This window comes from Vombatus ursinus, unplaced genomic scaffold (assembly GCF_900497805.2).
Source record: "Vombatus ursinus unplaced genomic scaffold, bare-nosed wombat genome assembly UNPS02011700.1, whole genome shotgun sequence".
Classification (NCBI taxonomy): Eukaryota; Metazoa; Chordata; class Mammalia; order Diprotodontia; family Vombatidae; genus Vombatus; species Vombatus ursinus.
The window spans coordinates 841,361-861,355 of record NW_020951478.1 but is presented as its reverse complement, the minus strand read 5'-3'; the positions used below and the strand labels follow the sequence as shown (position 1 = coordinate 861,355).

General features: G+C 38.6%; 3 protein-coding genes across 14 annotated transcripts in view; 2 read left to right on the top strand and 1 right to left on the bottom strand.

The window, feature by feature from the left end:
• The window catches only part of SUPT20H (SPT20 homolog, SAGA complex component), a 44,573-nt gene extending 40,848 nt beyond the window's left edge, over positions 1 to 3,725 (top strand). For 6 of the 11 annotated variants that reach the window (XM_027856888.1, XM_027856879.1, XM_027856886.1 and 3 more), the window contains 3 exons: positions 634 to 739; positions 2,290 to 2,393; positions 3,161 to 3,725. In XM_027856888.1, coding sequence (XP_027712689.1) covers positions 634 to 739; positions 2,290 to 2,393; positions 3,161 to 3,301 — 351 coding nt within the window. In that variant the 3' untranslated portion in view covers positions 3,302 to 3,725. The remainder of the gene's footprint in view (positions 1 to 633; positions 740 to 2,289; positions 2,394 to 3,160) is intronic. The other 5 variants (XM_027856887.1, XM_027856885.1, XM_027856882.1 and 2 more) reach the window with 3 other exon arrangements.
• On the bottom strand, positions 3,654 to 16,511 carry EXOSC8 (exosome component 8). 2 transcript variants are annotated; one of them, XM_027856889.1, is made up of 11 exons: positions 16,458 to 16,511; positions 15,614 to 15,650; positions 15,216 to 15,279; positions 14,012 to 14,085; positions 13,220 to 13,265; positions 9,012 to 9,117; positions 8,881 to 8,926; positions 6,234 to 6,330; positions 4,879 to 4,999; positions 4,238 to 4,344; positions 3,654 to 3,865 (listed from the first exon to the last, which is right to left on the bottom strand). In XM_027856889.1, exons 1-11 carry the CDS (start codon positions 16,472 to 16,474, stop codon positions 3,750 to 3,752), a joined length of 831 nt encoding a protein of 276 aa, XP_027712690.1. In that variant the 5' UTR covers positions 16,475 to 16,511; the 3' UTR covers positions 3,654 to 3,749. The 2 variants fall into 2 exon arrangements, with proteins under 2 accessions (XP_027712690.1, XP_027712691.1); XM_027856890.1 differs by lacking the exons at positions 13,220 to 13,265; positions 14,012 to 14,085.
• A 1,044-nt stretch (positions 16,512 to 17,555) lies between these two features.
• Positions 17,556 to 19,995, top strand: part of ALG5 (ALG5 dolichyl-phosphate beta-glucosyltransferase) — a 52,066-nt gene continuing 49,626 nt past the window's right edge. Inside the window, exon 1 of the mRNA XM_027856933.1 lies at positions 17,556 to 17,695. Coding sequence (XP_027712734.1) covers positions 17,630 to 17,695 — 66 coding nt within the window. The 5' untranslated portion in view covers positions 17,556 to 17,629. The remainder of the gene's footprint in view (positions 17,696 to 19,995) is intronic.

The window sequence follows — 19,995 nt, the reverse complement described above, 5'->3', positions numbered from 1 at the left end:
TTCCACCAACAGTGCTCTAGGGTACCTTTTTACTTTCAGCGACTTTTCATTTTCCTCTTTTGTCATCTGCCAGTCAGGGAAACCTCAAAGTTGATTATTTCATTCGATTATTGATAGTTTGGATTTTTTCCTTTGAAAACTGCTTTTTCTTATCCTTTGACCATTTATCTACTGGGGAATAGTACTTTCTCACTTTCATTTCTACACTGATGCTAAATTCTTCTTAAACTACATTGATAAATACTTCTTCCATATATATTTGCTCAAAAGATTATTAGCACGTTAAAGTGTAAGGAATTTGTTAGTTCTGTCGGATTAGATTAATAGAACAGGGCAAGAGTTTTCTGGGCATGTGTTTTAACCAGAAGTCAGTAAGCATTTATTAGGTACCTATTAAGTACCAAATAGTGCTAGCCAGAGCAGCTTTAAATCCTTATGTTCTGCACTGTTATGTTTTTCCCTGAAACTTAGTCTAACATAACATAGCAAATATCTTTTTAAAGGGGAAAAGTTTTTATCATGGTGTTTAGAGGATTTTTCTTTTAACTATCAAATAAGTAAAATTGTTTTTTTCATTGTGTCTCTTCCTTGACAACATGGAGTTCATTACTGCCTCTTTTTCTTTGTGGTCAGAGTTCTGAACCAGGTACAGCCAGTCAAGACCAGGCCTTATCTGCTCAACAAGCTGCTGTTATTAACTTGACTGGAGTTGGGAGCTTTATGCAGTCCCAGGCAGCGGGTATGTCTCTGTTCAACTTATGCTGTGTTTTGAAGCAAAAAAAAAGTACTCAATCCAAAATTCACTTGCCATTTTTATTTCACCTTTTGAATTATTTTTTTCTTTTCCTTTCCAGGCAGATGATAACTGGGGACTTAAAGTAGAAAGTAGAGTTGGTTTTAATGTGTGAACTCTTGAGATCTGTCAGTTGAGGCCCCTTTTTAGTATTTCATTACATTCAGTTGTAATTGATCAATTAGAAATGCCTGGCCCTCCACAAATTACTAACTGTAGTTTTTCCGCATGTTATGTTACAGTTACAATTCTGCACAGTTACTAAATGAATTAGGCAATTAAAAAATGTCTATTTAAAATGTTTATCAGTAATTGTGCACATTATCTACTTATTCAAAATGCATCTTTTTCTATATTTTACCTTTTTTTTCCTGGCAGTTTGCATATCCACAGTCTGTCGGACAAATCAATTAATGACTCTGCTTTAGTTCCTCATCTGTAAAGTATAGGGATTGGACTGGAAGGCCCCTAAGGTCTTTTACAAAATCTTTTTATCTGTGCGAAATGATTCATTGGAAATGCAATTCGAATTGCTAAAACTACAATTAAGATAGTCCATATTGTGTAGATGAGGTGTTAGGGGAATGGTTTACCTGGAACACATTTAAAAGGTCTCTGGATTTTAGGAAGCCCTTTACATATCCCATTCCCTCCCTACCCCCACATAACAAAACACTACAAATTTGTGAACCTAGATACCATTGAATATATAAAGAAGAACTAAACTCTTGGAAATAAGCAATTAGTAGTTGTTATTTCTAGACTTGAATTGTAGTACAGGTATGATAATACCTACAAAATGGTTTAGTGGAAAGAGCAATGAATTGCAAATCATGTGATGTGGGTTCTAGTTCTGGCTCTGTCATTAACAAGCATGTGACCTTGGATAAAAATTTCTTAAGTTCTCTGGGCCTTGAGTTACTACCTTGGAAATTGAGGGGGTTGGATTAAATAATTACCAAGGTTCTTTCCAGCTCAAATTCTGTACTTTTATCAAAATGTATACATTGACCAAATTTTGTTAAAATACGGACTTCTAACACAAGTCTTTGTCTTGATACACTTATTTGAACGCATCTATAAGTTAATCTTATTTAAGCTGTCTTTCTGCTCCTGGGGAACATCAGAAACATACTTTTTAATTTTATGGATAGCAGTTTTTGATACTGGAAAAATACCTTCCAAATTAAACATCAAGATTTCACTCCAAACTTCATTGAGTTCCCCTCCCACCTCTGCCCCCCCCCAAAAAAAACCCTTAAGAATATACATTAAAGTCCTATAGGAAAACTTGTTGCATGACCACAAAGCTTTATAACCTAATTGCATGCATCAACTAACAAGTGACTACTTTATTCTGAAATGTTGTGATTTTATATCTAGGATTAATCATACTGACAGCCTTTCTATTATCCCATTTTCTGTGTTGCCCTTTCTAACTCTGATAACCTTCAAACCTTTTTGACTGGCCTGCTTTCCCCTTCTCCTTTCTGTAGTGTTGTCTCAGCTTGGCTCTGCCGAGAACAGACCTGAGCAAAGCCTTCCTCAGCAGAGATTCCAGCTCTCCTCTGCCTTTCAACAGCAGCAGCAACAGATACAAGTAATCCAGCAACTTCACTCTGATTACATTTTTTTAAAAAATACAATTCTAAGCTCCCAAAGTACCCCCTAATACTTTGGTTTAGTTCTTTCTTAATTCTTTTATGCACTTTAATATTCAGTAAATAAAGTTATTAGTAAATTTAGCATCAAGAGTTCCAACATACTGGTCATTCAACTTGAATACTTAACATTTTAGACATTTAAGATCTTTTCCTAATTCAACATTCAAGGAGTCCTGTCGGCACATTACCAGTTCTTCCCAATTGCCATTATAATTTCAAAATCAGACAATGCTTAAATGCCAACTATTTTTGACATTATAGTGCAGAAAATATATAGCAGTGTTCATATTACTAAATGTCATAACTTCTGGTGTTTTTCATTATTTTAGTATAAATAACCAATATAGCAAGGAAAAGGAACTTGAAACTTGAGATGTAAATATTTATATTGTTAGAAACTCCCACTATGAACCACGTTGGTCACTGAAGTTGCTGAGTTACTACAGTAAAGACTGACAGGGCAAAATAACAAAACAATTTCAAGTTGATCCATGATCTTTAAAAGGCCCTCAGCAGGCTTCCGTGCCACTGGTGCTGCTTGACTGTGCATTGTCTCAATGTGGTACAGTCCCCTTTTTGTTATTATGGTGCTTTCTCACTTTCAAGTTTTGTTGTTTTCCATCGTTCTCTCTCAAGAAAAGCACCTGTCCATACCTACCTCAATGTAACATAACTTGAATTTTTTTCCTTCCCCCTCTGGCAGCAGTTGCGATTCTTACAGCATCAAATGGCTATGGCAGCAGCAGCAGCAGCACAAACAGCTCAGCTCCATCGGCATCAACATACAGGCAGCCAGTCAAAAAGTAAAATGAAGAGAGGCACGCCAACCACTCCAAAATTCTGAGTCACCAATTATTTAGGGTTCTGTTTTTTTTTTCCTCTTCAGAAAAAGAGCATTGAATCAGAGGGTTTTTCTGGGTTTTTATTTCACTTGCTTTTGTTTTGTTGGGTTTTTTTAAGTGTCAGTATTTTACATGGCTAGAGTGGGGGCAGAAGTACTAAGTTACTATGGGAACCCAACCCTGAAATTTTAAAAATTAGGGAGTTCATCTAACAAATTAGGGTTGGTTTTCTTAAGTCACAGCCTTTTAAACAGTTGCTTTACTGTGCATTTTTTTTTTCCACTAAGGAATATTGTACATAGTATAAGGAGGTGGCCTAAGAAATTCTAGGGGAAAAAAAGGACTTTGTAAATGTAGTATTGATATTTGTTTATTTAGTATAAAAGATTTGTGAGCGCTGTAACAAATACAATTTTTACAAATCCATTTTGAAAAATATGTGCTGGCTGTTTATTTTGGTTTCACACTGTCAATTACTTCATCCATCAGTTTCTTTGCTTCTTTGTGTCTTGTAACTGCCCTACTCATACAGTCCTGAAGTTTAGCTCCAGTTAGCCCACTTCCACCTGAAAAGAAATGTTATATACTACACTGGTTATTTTACTTTTTCCTATTGATGCTGATTTAAAACAAAATACAACCACCTAGAAAACAAAACATGGGAAAGGAAGAATATTTTATTGTCTTGACTAGGATATTGTCTCAAAAAGAGTTACATACAATAATGCTAAAAGTAGTCTTGTTCTGGAAATAATCTGAAGCAGAAAAGAAACAGTGTCAGTCACTAAATCCTGATAAACAAAACTCCACTTTTTTTAAAGATATAGTGTTATGCACGATTAAGCTAATTTTTTGTCGAACATATCCTATAGAAAAGGGTGAAACAAGTGATTTTTTAAAACTAGGACTATGTTTAAAGTTGAAGTAAAATAACATGCCTGGTTTGTGTAGACAACACAGTTTGTCTTCCTCATCTATTACGACTGTTAAGGTTCCTGTTGCCAGATGTTCCTCTTCTCCCGTAGGGTCAACTATGAGTAAAGTGCTATAGAAGACAAAACATACTAATTCTTTGCAACTCACTTTAACACACAAAATAAACATGTTCAGAAGGGAACAGGTTCAGCTAATTGTAACATTTTAGAATTCCAGAATTACAAAGAACAGAAGCAGACAGAAATTCCAATCATCCTCATGGAAGTTGTGTAGTAGAATCAGAATTGGGTTAAGTCCTAGTTCTGGAATATTTTATTAGCTGTGTGACCCTGGGTGACATTTAAGCTTTCTGTGCCTGTTGCTTCACCTGTAAAATTGGTATAATTCTTGTGCCACCTAACTTGAAGATTGGAAACAAAATGAGAATAGTATGTGTAATGTATATAGAAGTGTTGGCTCCTGTTAAGCCAGGTAAATCAAAAGTAACTTGGAAACTTTAATCTATATTTGCAAACAATAAGGATAAAAAAATTACTGAGATACAATAATACTGAAACAATTTTTCCAAAAGAAAATTTTCCACATGAACTAAGAAGAAAAGGGCAAGTCATATTTTCAAAATTCTACAATCTTATTAACTTACTCATCAAATACAGCAAATGATGTGGCAATCGGATGTGTTCTAATATTCAAATGACTTTTCTTTTTAAAATTAACTTCAGCTAAGCCAGTTTCTTCATTTATTGTAACTGCTGGCAATTCAACTGCAAAAAGACAAATAATTATTACAATTTCTAAAAGGCATCTGAGTTGAAGGTTACTCTCACTAGCTAGCCCCAAGTGAATTTTTCTTTCCTCCCACCTCAAGTTTTATCAAAAACAATCCTAACATTTCAAACATACCTGAATTTCTCTTAAAATTAAAATAATTATGATTGCGAATCTTTCCTCCTTTATTGCTATCATATAAAATGAGACATGAAGGCAGAGGTAGATGTATTAACATATGACTACTACAAATGTTATGCAAAATTAGGCATAATTCATGCCCATAGAACTTTCTTCACAAAACCTAAATACATTAAAGACATTACTGATGGTTTAATAGATTTAGTTAAATCTGCTTTAAACAGCTGTCAAATTCCATTTAGCTTACTGTACATAGGGAGGTCCAGTTCTGGTCAATGTCACTAGTCCCCCCCCCAGTGAACAGCAGCAGAGAGGTCAATAATGTCACTGGGAACCCTGTATCCCTAGAGCCAAATTCCCCTATCAGAGACCTCGTATGGAAAAATAAAGGTAGTTGGAAAAGGAATACCAAGCTGCTCCAAACAAGATGCCCCCAGCCACCAACCACCTCACCTGCCCAAGACAAATTTCCTACAAAACAAACCGTTTTGACAGGAAGTGGATGGATTCAGGAGTTAGAAGACTTGGGTTTGCATCCCAGTTAAGATAGTTTATGGCTATGTCCCTTGGGGGGGAGGGGAGGAGAAGGTCACATTAAAACACCTGTTTCCTTTTATGCAGAATGGCAATCATCACCTCCTCAAAGAGTTTTAAGATGTCTCATCTTAAAATGTTATATAAATGTGAAATGTTATTAAAAAAAAACAAAACTGGGTAATGCCTTTTCTTAAAGGTTTAAATAAGTTCACTAAATATTTTTTTTTCTAACAGGCAAACACATAAGCAAAACCAAAACACAAGAACAGTATAAGTAAAAGTAGTATCCTATCTATGTCTTTGTAGTGGAATTACTATTAGTCACAAAACTCAATTTCAGTTATTAAAAAAACCCAAATAACTATAATAAGATATAAGTTTCTGTTAATACCATTGCTAAATGTGACTTCAAATTATACTATTTATTTGCAGTAGCTGAAGATGTCTTATCAGCAACACATGCTTGATTATTCAATTACCAGTCAGTTTACTTACCAAGTGGAACCCTATTACTGAGGTAAGTCTATAAACTTTGTTACTAAACTCACTTACCATTTCTTAAAGCTGCTAACAAAGCAAATGTGCAGGCATCCAAGATGTTCCCATCATAGTCAAGGCAAATGAGATCACAATATAGAACCCATGCAAGCTAAGAAAAAAAATTGATAGTAAAGTTAATTTGTCTTAGCAGGAATCTCAAATCCAGTCTAGAGGCTGCTTACCATCCAAGTCATAAATTACATAGCCCTTTGTTCCTCTGTTCAGAGGAATGCATAATTAAGAGTGGTACGGCAAGTTATATAAGTTTAAGACAAAAGTACAATTTGAATTTGAGATGAAAGTTATGTGAACTTTTCCTTAAATGAGTACGTTATCACCAATGCTTGACTGACCTTTAGAAATTCTCTCTTGCAGGGTATTTTATATCTTAAATAAAATGAACTCAATTTTAGAATCTAAACATCTTCCCACAGAAATCTTGTTTTACGTAATAAAGTAGTTAGGCTCTTTTAGAGGAATACTACTTGTCTTCATCAGTATATTACATAGTATTTTATAGGTTAAATAGATTTTTGAAGGCTAGCCTGGGAACTTAACTACCATTTAGTAGCATTGTTCCTATGAGAAAATGTATAACAATTCAAACAGCTGACTTGCAAACTTCTGAACGTGTCCAAAACGTCCTTTAGCTCTTCGCTATCCCTCAGCCCCACCCCCTGTCCTCAATCCAGTCAGTTGCCAAGTCTACCTCTACAACATCTCTTGCTTCCCAACCCCTTTTCCCACTCCTGGCCAATACCTGGTTTAGGTCCGCATCACATCTTATCCTGACTTGCACAAGATCTTCATTAAAATCTCCCTTCTAGGTTCTCTATTCTTTAATCCACTCTCCATAGCATTTTGTAAATAAAGTTTAAAAACACAAGTCTGACATATCACTTTTCCTAATTCAAGAAGCTTCTGTGGCTTCCTTCAGCCTCTAGAATAAAGTAGACACTCCTCAGCTTTTCATTTGAAGCCCTTCACAATCTGGCTTGTTCAACTGAATTTACAAAGGTAACCCTAAAATTCTGAACATGGAAGACCTGGTATATGCTGGTGCCACTGACAGAAACAGGGAGGAACAAGTGGAATAGAGGAGAATATGATTTGTGTTGAACATAGACATGTCTGACAGGTGCTGACAGGACATGTCAGGGGAGATGTCTTCTGAAGAGCTGGAGATGAGGATAAAGGAATGCAAATTTGAGAATCCTATGCATATAAGTGGTACAGAATCAAAATCTGAAGAATGAATTTGATTTCCAAAGATTTTGAGTGTAAAGAGCCAGGGATAGAACACTGGAGAACACTCCAATAGGCACTTTTAAGATGTCAGGAAAAGGACAGAGCTAATGGAAAAAGGAGGAGCAGTAAGACGGAGATAGATCCTGTCAAATGGGCTGTCCCTGAAGCCAAAGGAAAGAGAAAGCATCCAGTAGTAAATTGTTCATTATCAATAACTACAAACATAAACAGTTTGAGGTTATGAATTTGAGATTGAAGAGGTTCTATTTTTTAATATAAAAGGAATCTGAAATTACATAATGACTTTAAAAATGTTACAGAAATCATTATTCAGTACTTCATCACTCAGTACAAAATGAGTATTTTAGTACTTTAAGGATGCATAATTTCAGTGGTGTAGGTACGCCCTCCACCAATGCAAAACACAGTCCCTCTGTGCCTTCATAATATTACTTATCCCCTTCACATCATGACTTTCCCCACTGAGGTTTTGATATATTGTGGGTCAGCATAAGAAATTAAATGGGGGACAGCTAGGTGGCGAAGTGGATAGAGCACCGGCCCTGGAGTCAGGAAGACCTGAGTTCAAATTCGGCCTCGGGCACATAACACTTACTAGCTGTGTGGCCCTGGGCAAGTCACTTAACCCCATTGCCTAGCCAAAAAAAAAAAAAAAAAAAAAAAACAAAAACAACAAAAAAAAAAAAGAAAGGGGGGGGGGGGGGGGGGGGGGGGGGGGGGGGGGAACATGCAAAGGCCAAGAGAGACAACACAGAGCCTATGACCAAATACTTAACTCAGATTTTACAATAAGCCAGTAAACACCCCATAGAAGAAAAAAAAAATTCAGACTTCTCTGGTACAAAGGGAGGGCCAAAAAATTTTACACAGATTTTACACAGATTTTCCAGATCGAGGGGCATCATGCTCCTAGCCCCCTTGACGTGGAAGGGATAATTGTATTATGTAGTGAATTTCTGTGACCAAAAAAATGTTTATCACTCCCTGTTGGCCAAATGTCTGCTTGTGAACATCTTCACTTACGATTATTAGCTGGTGAAGGACCTGACAGAGCATACATTCTGTTGATGCAGCTTTTAAGAATTTAGGGTTCTCTATCACAAAAAAGCAAAGGAGTAGGACTGTGGTAGGAGAGAGGAGTTATGATTCAAGTTTTAAAATAGTAAGCAATTTAAAAACAACAGATTAAACAAAGTAGTATGCTTCTCTGGTTTTTCAATGGTGTTTATTTTCTAGGATTAATGTCTTTATTGTATTCCACCCAAAACATAACACAGGTTGCAGAGACTTTACATTTCACAGCTACTCCATCCCAAAATAAAAACCAAAATTCTACAGTACTTTAAAAAAAAATGAAATCACTCACTATGCCTCTTTACTCTTTTCTTACCTTTCCATGAGAAATGCACAAATCTTCCTTCTGTATTATCTGTGAACTTGATCAAAGAAAGAAGATAGAGTAAATTACAAGTGAAAATTAACTTTAAAGTCACTGATACTCAAATTATTGGAATGTCTTACTTTTCAATCACATCAGCAATGAACTGACTAGCCACTTGGGCCTCTTCCCCAGGAGGTCCAGAACGAAATCTTGATGAACACAGAGGTGGTAGATCCACATTTGGAACTGTTTAAAAAAAGGGGGAGTGGGGAACCACTCTGCAACTATGAACTCAAGAAAAATCACATGCCAAAACTTTTCTTATTAAATGCAGCTTTTGGTACATTTTAAAAATAGTATAGTCTAACATTTTAAAAATACAAAGTCATCAATCATTTGTAAGCACAACAGTGAGTTTAAGGACCCTGTGGAACAGGATATTGCTGCTCAGATATGGGTTCAACATGATAACCTTTGAGATTGCTTCCAACTCTGAGAGTCTAAAGAGTCTGTCTTTGATAGAATGGCTTGGGAATTAGCAATCAAACTGAAAAAGTGCAAGGAGCTGGGAGATTGAATAAATGTATTCTCCTTGTCCTAACCAACTTTATCCATGGACATTTTAGTTCAAAGTTAAATGCCATACTAAGGCAAGAGCAGAGGTCAGTTTTGTCACATCAGCTCCATAGTGATCATGGGAAGACTGATCTAAATTTTAGGACTCTTTACAGGAGAGTGGTTTAGTTAAGCATTTCAGACTATATTCCCTATCAGTCTACATAAAGGTGCTTTCTCTAACATTTAAAGTACTCTTCCACAGTACTTTCATTCTATCTCAAGGGCACTAATTTTCCCAAAAGTGCCCCAAGTTCTTTTAGCTTCTTCAAAGCCAGCATCTCCAGCAAAACGATTTCCTTTAACCTGAAAATTCACAACTTTTTTAACCTGTTTTGCATGTGTTGATTCTTAACATGAAAAAGCAGGTAAGTCAGAATTATAAGAAATGCCTATTAGCATAAAGAAATATGTCTCTGGAAATAAATAAAAACCAAATCTCAATTTACACAACTACAAAAATATCTATCTACCAGTTCTACTATTAACTCACTTCATGGCCATGATATTATTTAACCTTGCTGCCTCAATTCTGTTTATAGTAAGCGTAACAAAAAGTCCTACCTATCTCACAGGGTTTTTAGGATATGAAGAAAAAAGATTTGCTAACATTTTGAAATAGGTGAACACAGTACAAATAGAGTTGAAAGAGCACTGGAATCAGGAAACAGTCAAGATAAACTCCCACCGCTAACACTGCTAGCTATGTGACTATGGGCATGTCACTAACCTCAGTTTCTTCATCTGTAAAATAGGTATAATAAAAGATGTACCTACCTTATAATATTGTTGTGAGGATCAAATGAAGTAATATGTAAAGTGCTTTGTGTAGCAATATAGGGTTTTTAACAATCAGTTACTTATTAAATGCAAAGTATTATTATATAATTATGTAACTATAACAAAAACTTCATTGTTGAAAGGTACAGAAGATATATAAAGACTAGTTAAACAACTGAACATAGAGATAAACCACCTTAGCTCAGAATTATACTAGGAGGCATAATATTGCTAAGACATTACATTTAAAATGCATCTTGACAAATTAGCAAACTATTTTAAGTTAGAACCTAAGAAAACTTCAGAAAGTGCTACAAAATTTGGACAAGATGATAGTATACTACACATAATCAGAGCTGGATGAATGACTGAACTCAAAGAGTAGAGAGTAATGGATCAATGCGATGTCAACCTGGAGAGGAATCTCTAACACAATACCACAATATTGTGTCCTTAGTCCTGTGCTAGTCAACATTTATACCTATGACTCAAAACAAAGGTACGGTTGATGTTTATCAAATTTTCAGATGACACAAAGACTAGGATAGCTAACATATAGAACAGGACAATATACAGAATCTGAAAAAAGACCTTAACAGGCCAAAATCATGAGCTGGCTACATTTACTAAGATGAAATCTAATAGTAAAAAAATGTAGTCTTATATGAGTTTAAAAAATAAACTTCATAAGTATAATATGATAGAAGTGCTTTTAGGCAGAAGTTTACATTAAATAGACCCCTGGGGTTTTAGTGGTCCACAAGCTCCATATAAATCACCAGTGAGATAGGGCATCCAATTCAATCTAATAAGCATAAGAAAGGCATAGTTAGATCCTGGAGAGTAAAGACAAAATGAAAAGACCAATCCCTACCCTTAAAGACCTTACCACTTGTTGGGGATGTTGTAGAAGGGATTCTTGGTCAGTAAAGGGCTCTATCACAAAGATGACCTTTGTGATCCTTTCCAACTCAGTGATTCTGAACAGGGCTATAATAAATCAATAAGCCTCTGTTAAAGAGGCTACTTATCAAATGTGCATGTTAGCTTCTTTATCATTTCTACTTTTTTCCATTCCATGGTCCTGCCTTATAACAACATATTTGTGATCATTCAGGAAATAAAGGCTTTGGACGGCGCTCAAAACTGCCTCTATTACATATTAAATTCCATTCTATAGATAATACTCCAATTGCAAAACATATGCTCTAGTGTATACCATATGTGTGTATGTATACATATATATACACACACATACACATATAGTGTATACCATACCCAACTAGAACAAGACAGAAGAGAATGGATGTGAAAGCACTTGGTAAACAAATATAAGACATTATTATTCCTGTCTGAGGAGCTAAAACAAGTGTGAAAAATAAAAAATTGCAAAGTAGTCATAATTGCTGAGACTTTCCAAATATCAAGGTGAAACTTATAAAAAAGTGGAGATCTGCCACAGTTTAATAAAGATTTCTGGACACTTGCCATAATAGAGCGGCTAGGTGGATAGAGTGCTGGGCCTGAAGTCAGGAATACCAGAGTTGAAACTGGCTTCAGATAGGCACTAGCTGTGTGACCCTGGACAAGTCACTTAACCCTGTCTGCCTCGGTTCCTCATCTGTAAAAAAGAGCTGGAGAAATGAATGGCAAACCATTCTAGTATCTTTGCCAAGAATATCCCAAATGGGGTCACAGAGTCAGACACAAATGGAAACAACTAAACAAAAATGCATTTGCCGTATCTCCAGCATATCTCAACTGTACTTGTCCAGGTCTTATTTTAGAAACATAGTCTTTACACAATCAGGCAACTACAGATATACAATGTTACACCTACCCTCTCCAATATAGACATGTAATAGCAACAATAAACCCCAGAGGTTCAGTGATTAACCAAATGTCCATTACTGAACAAGCTGAAGCTTTTAAGTGGAGAAGTCAACTTTAAGACCTAACTGTTGATTGCTATGCTAGATCAATAATTCTCAAAAGTATGTGGTCTGAGGAATCACTCCCTTCTTTCAGGAGGTCCATGAGGTCAAAACTATTTTCATGGTAATACATTTTCATTTCTAACTTAATAAATATCAATAGACATAACCCACATAAATAAAAGTTCTTGAGGGGAGAGGGGGATTATCCTCAATTTTTAAGAATGTGAAGGGGTCCTGAGACCAAACAGTTTGAGAACTGCTATGCTAGGTGACTGCTTCAAAACATAAAAGCAAAGCAAACTCTTGATATATGACTGAAACAGGAACTCTTCTACTCCATAAAAGGTAATTTACAAATATTATACAATGGGAATATTTAGTGTTCTTCAAACACAAGTATCCCTTGTTATCATCCATCTGCATTCTAAATGGAATTTAATTTTCATGTAATGTATTTGAATGGGCCTGGTATGGTTACCAATATAAATCAGAACCCTTCTAATTCTTACTAGATAGTCTTAATGAGTCATTGCAAAAAAAAAAATCTATCATCTTACAGCCAACCTAATATTGAGACTCTCCAAACCTAGCCAGGCTAGTCCTTGGAAATTAAACATACAGTCTCTCTCTACATCTATACTGGGTGCCTTGTCAGCCTTACAGGACCTGTCCAGAGCTTGTACTCTGCCAGCATAGCTTCAAGAACCCAGTCGAACCCCTTACTAAAATGATTCATCAGAGGACTTTAGGATGTGACAAAAGTTTTATATCTAATCTATCATGTTGTGTTAAACTTACTCCATTATTTTTATCTCATGCTTTTTCCACTGGATAACAACATCATCCAGAACACTTTCAGGGAATAACCTTGTTTGATATATAAAGGGATATGTGTATAGTTTTTAAATTTACAAAAACATTTTCTTTACGCCAATATGTATTTGACTAAGCCTACAAATACTCTGAAATAAAGTGATATACCTAATTAGTATTTTAAGAAACACATTTTAACTTACCAATATAACCTTTATTGAGTGAATCTACTGGGGGTGCTGCAAACTCCTATAAACAAAACAAAAAGGTTTCCCTTGCTTTACTAAAGGAAAATTATAAAAGAAAAATTTATATTGCAGTTGTATAAACACACTACCAAGTAAACTATTTTCTTTTGAACAGCTTAGGTTTTCCATTATGTTCCATACAAAGTAAATGCCTTAAAATAAAATAATTTTTACAGTTTCATGTTACCAATAGGCTTACCCTTGGAATCTTAAATTTCTCAAATAATTTTTAAAATCTGAAAAATTAAAAATGAATTCCAATTTTGATGCATCCAAAGAACAGTCATGTCATAATTAGTGTGTCATTACTGAACTTTGTTTCCATGGTTTTTGTTACAATCAACTCTATTATTAATCCTTTAATTGCTCTTTGGAAATAAAAACAAGAACTGGATAAAAATGCTACTGGATTTCCCAGTCAACTGCAGTGTTACAGACATTCATTACCATCTAATAAGAGAAATGAGAAGCATCATGGCAAAAGGATAGTGAGCTTCCCTGGTAGTAAGGAAAACCTGGGTTTAAGTCCAGCATCTGACACATCCTGGCTATGTCATCCTGGCCGTTACTTAACCTGTCAGTGTCCCAGGTAAGTCTCCAAGACTCCATCTGTACTAGTAGAGAAAGTATCCTCACCAGGAGCTCCCTACACTGATGAAATCAAAGGTCTGGTAAAAAAAAAAAAAAAATGACCAATGAAACTAATTTGGTAACTCTTTTAGATGATTAAATGAAAAAGAGACCTACCGCTTTAACTCCACAAATTACTGTTGTATTTCCCAACTTCACTAAAGCAGAACCATCTGCAGTAGTAATTGAACCTGATATTTAACAGATTAAAAAACTTATTAGAAAAAAATTTCAAAAGTCATCTTACCAGTAATTATTACCAGGTTTAACATTTTTTGTCCACTTGGTTAAAAACCTATCATGGCTTTACATGTATTTGGAGGTTCTCGTTAAGTCAGTGAAATTTTGCTTCTAGTTTGCCTCATTAGTCACTGGACAGAAAGTAGTCTAATTCTATCTAAAGTCAAGTCCAATTCAACAAACATTTATACTGTGCCAGGTGCTGGAATATAAAGACAAAACCCAAACAATTCCTGTCCTTGAGGAACCTATATTCTTTAACGGGATACAACTAGTATACTGATAAGTACAATATGAGGCAATTTGAGTAGAAGTGGGATTATCAGAAAGGATGGCATAGAAGGCAGCATCTGAGAAGAGTTAAGATAGTAGGGAATGCATTTCAAGCATGAGAATCAATACATTAAAAAAAAGCAGAGATGGAATGTAGAGATTGAAGAACAACTACTAGGCCAGTTTGGCTGGAATAAGAAGTTATATGAAGGTAAATAATATGGAATACTACTGGAATGGTAAGTAGGAGTCAGACTGTGAAGGGCTTTAAGTGCCAAACTGAAGAATTTGCATTGATACCAGAGGCAACAGGGAGCTACCAAAGTTTTTGAACAGAGAAGTGCCAAGTTTATTACAGATAAAATGACATACTTACACAGGTTACTTTAACTCACAATCAAGTGATTATCCTAAAGTAAATTTCATTACAAAACATTTTGAATCCTTTGCTTTACTGGATTTGGTTGCTGCATATTGCTGAAAACAAACTGGGGCTTAGTAATATTCCACACATAAATTTTTATTTTAACTACATTTGTTAAAATTAGAGTTGGTTTATTATTCATAAGAGAACCATGATTCCAACAGCACTTCTTACTCCATCTAGCCTTTCATAAATAATTAACTCATATACTTAAGCCTGTGTAAACAATATATGATGGGTAAATAGGAACAAATATATTTGTTTAAAAAAAAGCATTTCCAAAAGAAACAAGAATTTATCACCAGTGTCCAACAAACACTACATATAAAGTTGGTTTTGTATTACAGCATTTACTTTCTTTTTTAGGACATAGAGTACTCTTACCTATATTGACAGTAGTGGTCCTGAATTCCCCAAGCTCCCTTCCATCTGGACGGCAGTTCTCTTTCTAAATAAATAAATATGATTCACATATATTTATCTTGATAGTCCTACAGATATATCATTCATTCATTCATACTTCTCTACATCATGCTGTGTGAACCCTACAGAGGCTTGGCTGAAATCGTGTTTGAACTAAACAATAACATAAACACAAGGCATATAACAAGAGGCAGAGTGTAATTCCTGGCTCTACCACTAACCCAGTATGACCTTGACAAGTCACTTAAACTATGCCTCAGTTTCGTCATCTGAAAAACGAGGGACTTAACTATATAACTCTGAGGTCTCTTTCAATTCTAAATTTAAAGTTTTAAATGTACCCAGTTGCCTTTACTTACCAAAAATCTCCTATAATACTCCAAGGGTTCCACTGTTCTGAAATAAATGAGTAAAAATAAAATTTATTTTGAAAGATTCACAAGAATACTAGAGCAAACATTGTATTCCAAGTTATCTAGTCTAGCTCATTCTGACATTATAACAAGAGTGCCTGTAAATCTGTAGATCGTTACACAATAGATTTATCACACATCCTTAACATCACAAAATACTCTTTGTTTTTAAAGGGTCCCTGTGCAGTTTCAGCTCCAATGCACCTCTTCTCCCGGGGCCCCAGCTTTGTTTCTTTAAACATTTACAGATTTGGCCAACAGCTTTTATTTAGGGCTGGATTTTTTTTAACTGCAGTAAAAGAAGCAAATTCTGTCACATCTCTGTTTATACCACACGTCCAGCCCCTCTTGGATCAGATGGAAGTTACTGACTGGCAGCTGCAGCAACAAGTGCGGAGACTCCCGGGAAAGAAGAGCGGTAAAGATCCGGGTGGGCTGGGAGGGTCCGAAGCTCCCCTGCCCCCTGCGCTGAGCGCCCGGGCCCACGGCACTGGGGAGTCTCGCTCCACTCTTCTCAGGCCAGAGGCGCAGAGGGCCAGGTTAACCCGCACAGCTGATGGCCCTGAAGCCCGACCCCCTCCCCGAGACACCCCACTCCGGGAAGGGGAAGCGAGGCCCGAGGAGGCAGAGATAGAGGGGATCCCGGGGCGCAGAAGGCCGAGACGGCCCACTCAGGCAGGCGGCGAGACTCAGTTCTCCCTCTGCCGCCGCCGCCCCAGGAGCCCCAGCCCCTGGCATCTTCCCGCGGTCCCCGCCGCCCCTCCTGGCGGAGTCCCCGGGGGAGACTCACTTGAATCCAGCCGCCATGTTCGACGAGTCCCACGTGCTTCCCGGCGTCCGCCGGCCGCCCTCCCCCGGCGCCCGCTCCGCCTCTGCACTTTCGACACGAAGTCCGGCCGCCCAGCCTGCTCTGGGGCCGGGATTGCAAGGGAGGGCGACGAGGACCAGCTGCGGGCTTGGTGACCTGGCACTGAGCGAAGCGACGGCATCTCTCTGGTTTTCTTTGGTTTGGAATTTTAGCGAATCTCCGTTTGGGGAAACGAAGAACACGGACTCGGGGAAATCAGGCTACGAGGGCATCTCCCCCGCGCTGCCCCCCCGGGTTTGTGGGGAGCGCACCGGGGCGTGGTTTGCCCGGACCCCCGGCGCGGGAGCTGGAGGCAGCTGCTGCACACGTGGTCTGCAGAGAGTTTGCAGAATAGAAGGGAGGAAGGCTTTGAGCACTTAGCTGGGCCCAGTGCAGTCGTTCATTTGGCCATGTCACGGTGTGCGTCGGCCCTCCTGCTCTTCCCTTTCTTTCGAGGAAGATGGGAGGTTTTCTTCACCCAGGCGTATCCCGCGCGGGGGAGAGGGTTATTTGCAACCACTAAAGATGCGCCTTCCGCCGACTGGGCGACTAGAAACACTAGCACGTTTTTGGTTTGCTTGTTTTTACAGGTAACCCATTATACACCGTATAAAAGCACCACTTGGTATATTCGACTCCTTTGGAGATAGACCAAAACATCCATCTCTCGGAGAGCTCGTTCCTGGGAGTGAGATGAGGTACGACCAGGGACCTTTCGGAGACAGAACTGATAGAAAATTGGGACTATCCCCTTTCCCCCCAAGGAATTCCGTATCTTAAAAAAATAAAGCCAACACACCAAACCTCAGGAGCAACCCCTAGCGAAGATTACATAGAATACTCCTGAAACAGGAAACTTGCGAGGGGCGGGGCAAGAAGCTCCGGCTGCACATGCGCAATGGGAGCCAGACTGTCAAAGCGAGGCTCGCAGGGGCGTGTTGCCGGCAGGCGGCGCTGTGACAGCGGGCCGGAACCGGACCCGGGAGACGCGCCCCTCCCGACGCGGGAGGCGGGGCGCGGCTGCGGCCGTAGCGGCGAGCGGTCGGCGCTTCCGCTTAGGTGGAGGTGCGGGATAGGGCCAGATCGAGAGAAGCTTTCGGCCCTGGGGATGGAGGATGGGGCCCTTCCCGGAGCAGCTGGCGGTGCTCGTCGTGTTGTTGGCGGCCGCGGCGCTGATCCTGGTGAGGAGGGGGAGGGATCCGGGATCCCGGCCCGGCGGGCCCGCCTTCCCCGAGGACGATTCCCCTCCCAGGCTCCAGGGCCTGGCAGCCCTGCCTAGGGTCTCGGACCCAGGCCCCTGCCTCCAGCCCTGTCAGCTAGGCGAGCATCCCCGTTCTCAAGCCCTTGCCCTAGTCCGTAGACTTGGAGCTGTAAGGGACCCTGGAGGTCGTCGAGCCCAACCCCCTCATTTTACAGATGGGAAAACTGAGGCTTGGCGAAAGACTCAAAGTCTCATTTCTTTTCAGACCCAGGATTTGAATCCAGCTTCTCTGCCTCCAAATCGGTGCACTTTGCACCCCACCTTACTGCCTCACTTCTCTCCAGTCTTCTCATCACAACCTCTGTTCTGGATTCTGCGACCCTGACATTTTCTCTTCATTCCTTGGGCCACGTGCCCCGTCTTTTCTCCACATTGCCCAGGGAAAGTGGTGACAGGGCAGTGCCAGAAGTAACCTCATAGTAATAACTAAAGGACAGATGAATAAGTAATCGAATGAATGAGCATACCAAAAAGCCCTCATATGCTAGGTAATGTGATGAGAGAGATGAATGAATGAATGAAGACAATCCCATTTGGAAACAAGAAGAGGTAGAGGTGCATTTAGACTATGCTATATGTTTGGAGTTATGATATCCCCTTACAGAAACCCCTGATCTCATTGTTACAAACTGTTACAAGAAGTTTGATCTTGTACTCTCTACTCTGGTAGAATAGATACTCCTAATAAATTATGAAGAATTTTAAAAGGAAATTTTAGCTAATGTCTGTGTAGTAGATGGTACAGAACTGAATCTTCCTAGAGAATAATATTCTAGGCAATGTGTGTTTAGTAAATACTGACAGTTTGGACTTCTCAGTACTCTCAGTGTAACTGTGGAAGATTTCTCACTAGATGAAGCAGTGCACAGAATAATTATCTTAATACCTTGGGACTTGTATCCCTTTGTCAAATTGGGCAATATTAATTTTTTTCAGATAGTTTAGCTATATCTATTTCAGAGATAGGAAGAATCCAGCATTTGCCCCACTCATTTGAAATTGCCAAACAATGAACAATTAAATTCAACAAGCACTTATTAAGCATCTTGTATACTCTGTGTGCTGTGTCCTAAGAAAACAAAGAGGGGGGAAATCAGTTTTATTGTAGAACTATAATAATAACTAGAGCAGAAAAGCTATGTTATTGCCTCAGATACTGACATATGGGGAGACACCACTTCTTCCTTCCTCAGAATTCTCACTAGGCCTGTGCCCCCTCAGGAAGGGGCCCAGGAAAACAATGAAGGAGCAGAGATTGGTTGCAGAAGAGGAAGGATCTGTCCTCCCTGTCTCCTGCTGTTAGGGATCCTCCTTTTGGTGGTTCAGAAAGGTCGGTGGGCTCAGGAGAAGGCAAAGGAGTAGGATTGCTAGTCTTGGGGAAGATGATATGACACACACCTGTGGGCACATGCACTCTGGACTAGACACAGACTTGATGCCCCAGAAACATGTTAAGCTCGACTTGTCTGAAACTGAACTCAATACCTTTCCTCAAACATTTCTTTCTTCCAGTCTTCCTTATTGAGGTTAAAGGTACCATCCTCATGGTTTCTCAGCTCCATAAACTTGGCATCATCCTTTCCCCCTCACTTGCCTTAACCCCACATATCCAATCTGTTGCCAAACTTGGCTTTTCTACCTTTACAACATGTCTCACATCTGACTCTTTCGCTCACACTTTCATTTTTCCCCTAAATATCTTCTCATATTGTTTCTGTGTTGTGATAATCACTAAAACCTAATTTTCTCTGGTAGATGCTACATTTTCTGACACTCTCTTCAAACCTGGCTGCTACTTATATGTCACAACCCCAGACATATAAGGCCAGGAGGAAGAATTGGCATATTCCTTGCTCCCTAGTACTCTCTTTGCCACTGTCACTCAGCAGCCCGCTCTTTCTTCTTTAAGGTTCATTCCATTATGTCTTATCCTTGTGGCTGACATCTCTGGAACTCCAAGGCATTCTTCCTTCTCCCTAATGAGTTCAGTGATTGGCTCATAGATATCTTTAGCCCAGCCTCGCCCCACATGACTTCCCAGTTCTTCTGCCTCAACTCCCATGATTTGTCTCCAGTTTATTTCAGCTACATACAGGAGTGTTCATACTTTAGCTGAATTTACTCCAGTTCAGGAATCTCTAATTATGACTCTCCTCTCAAGGAGCTTATATCCAACCAGAACTTACATTCAGTCCATATAATAAGTTGTATAGATTAAAG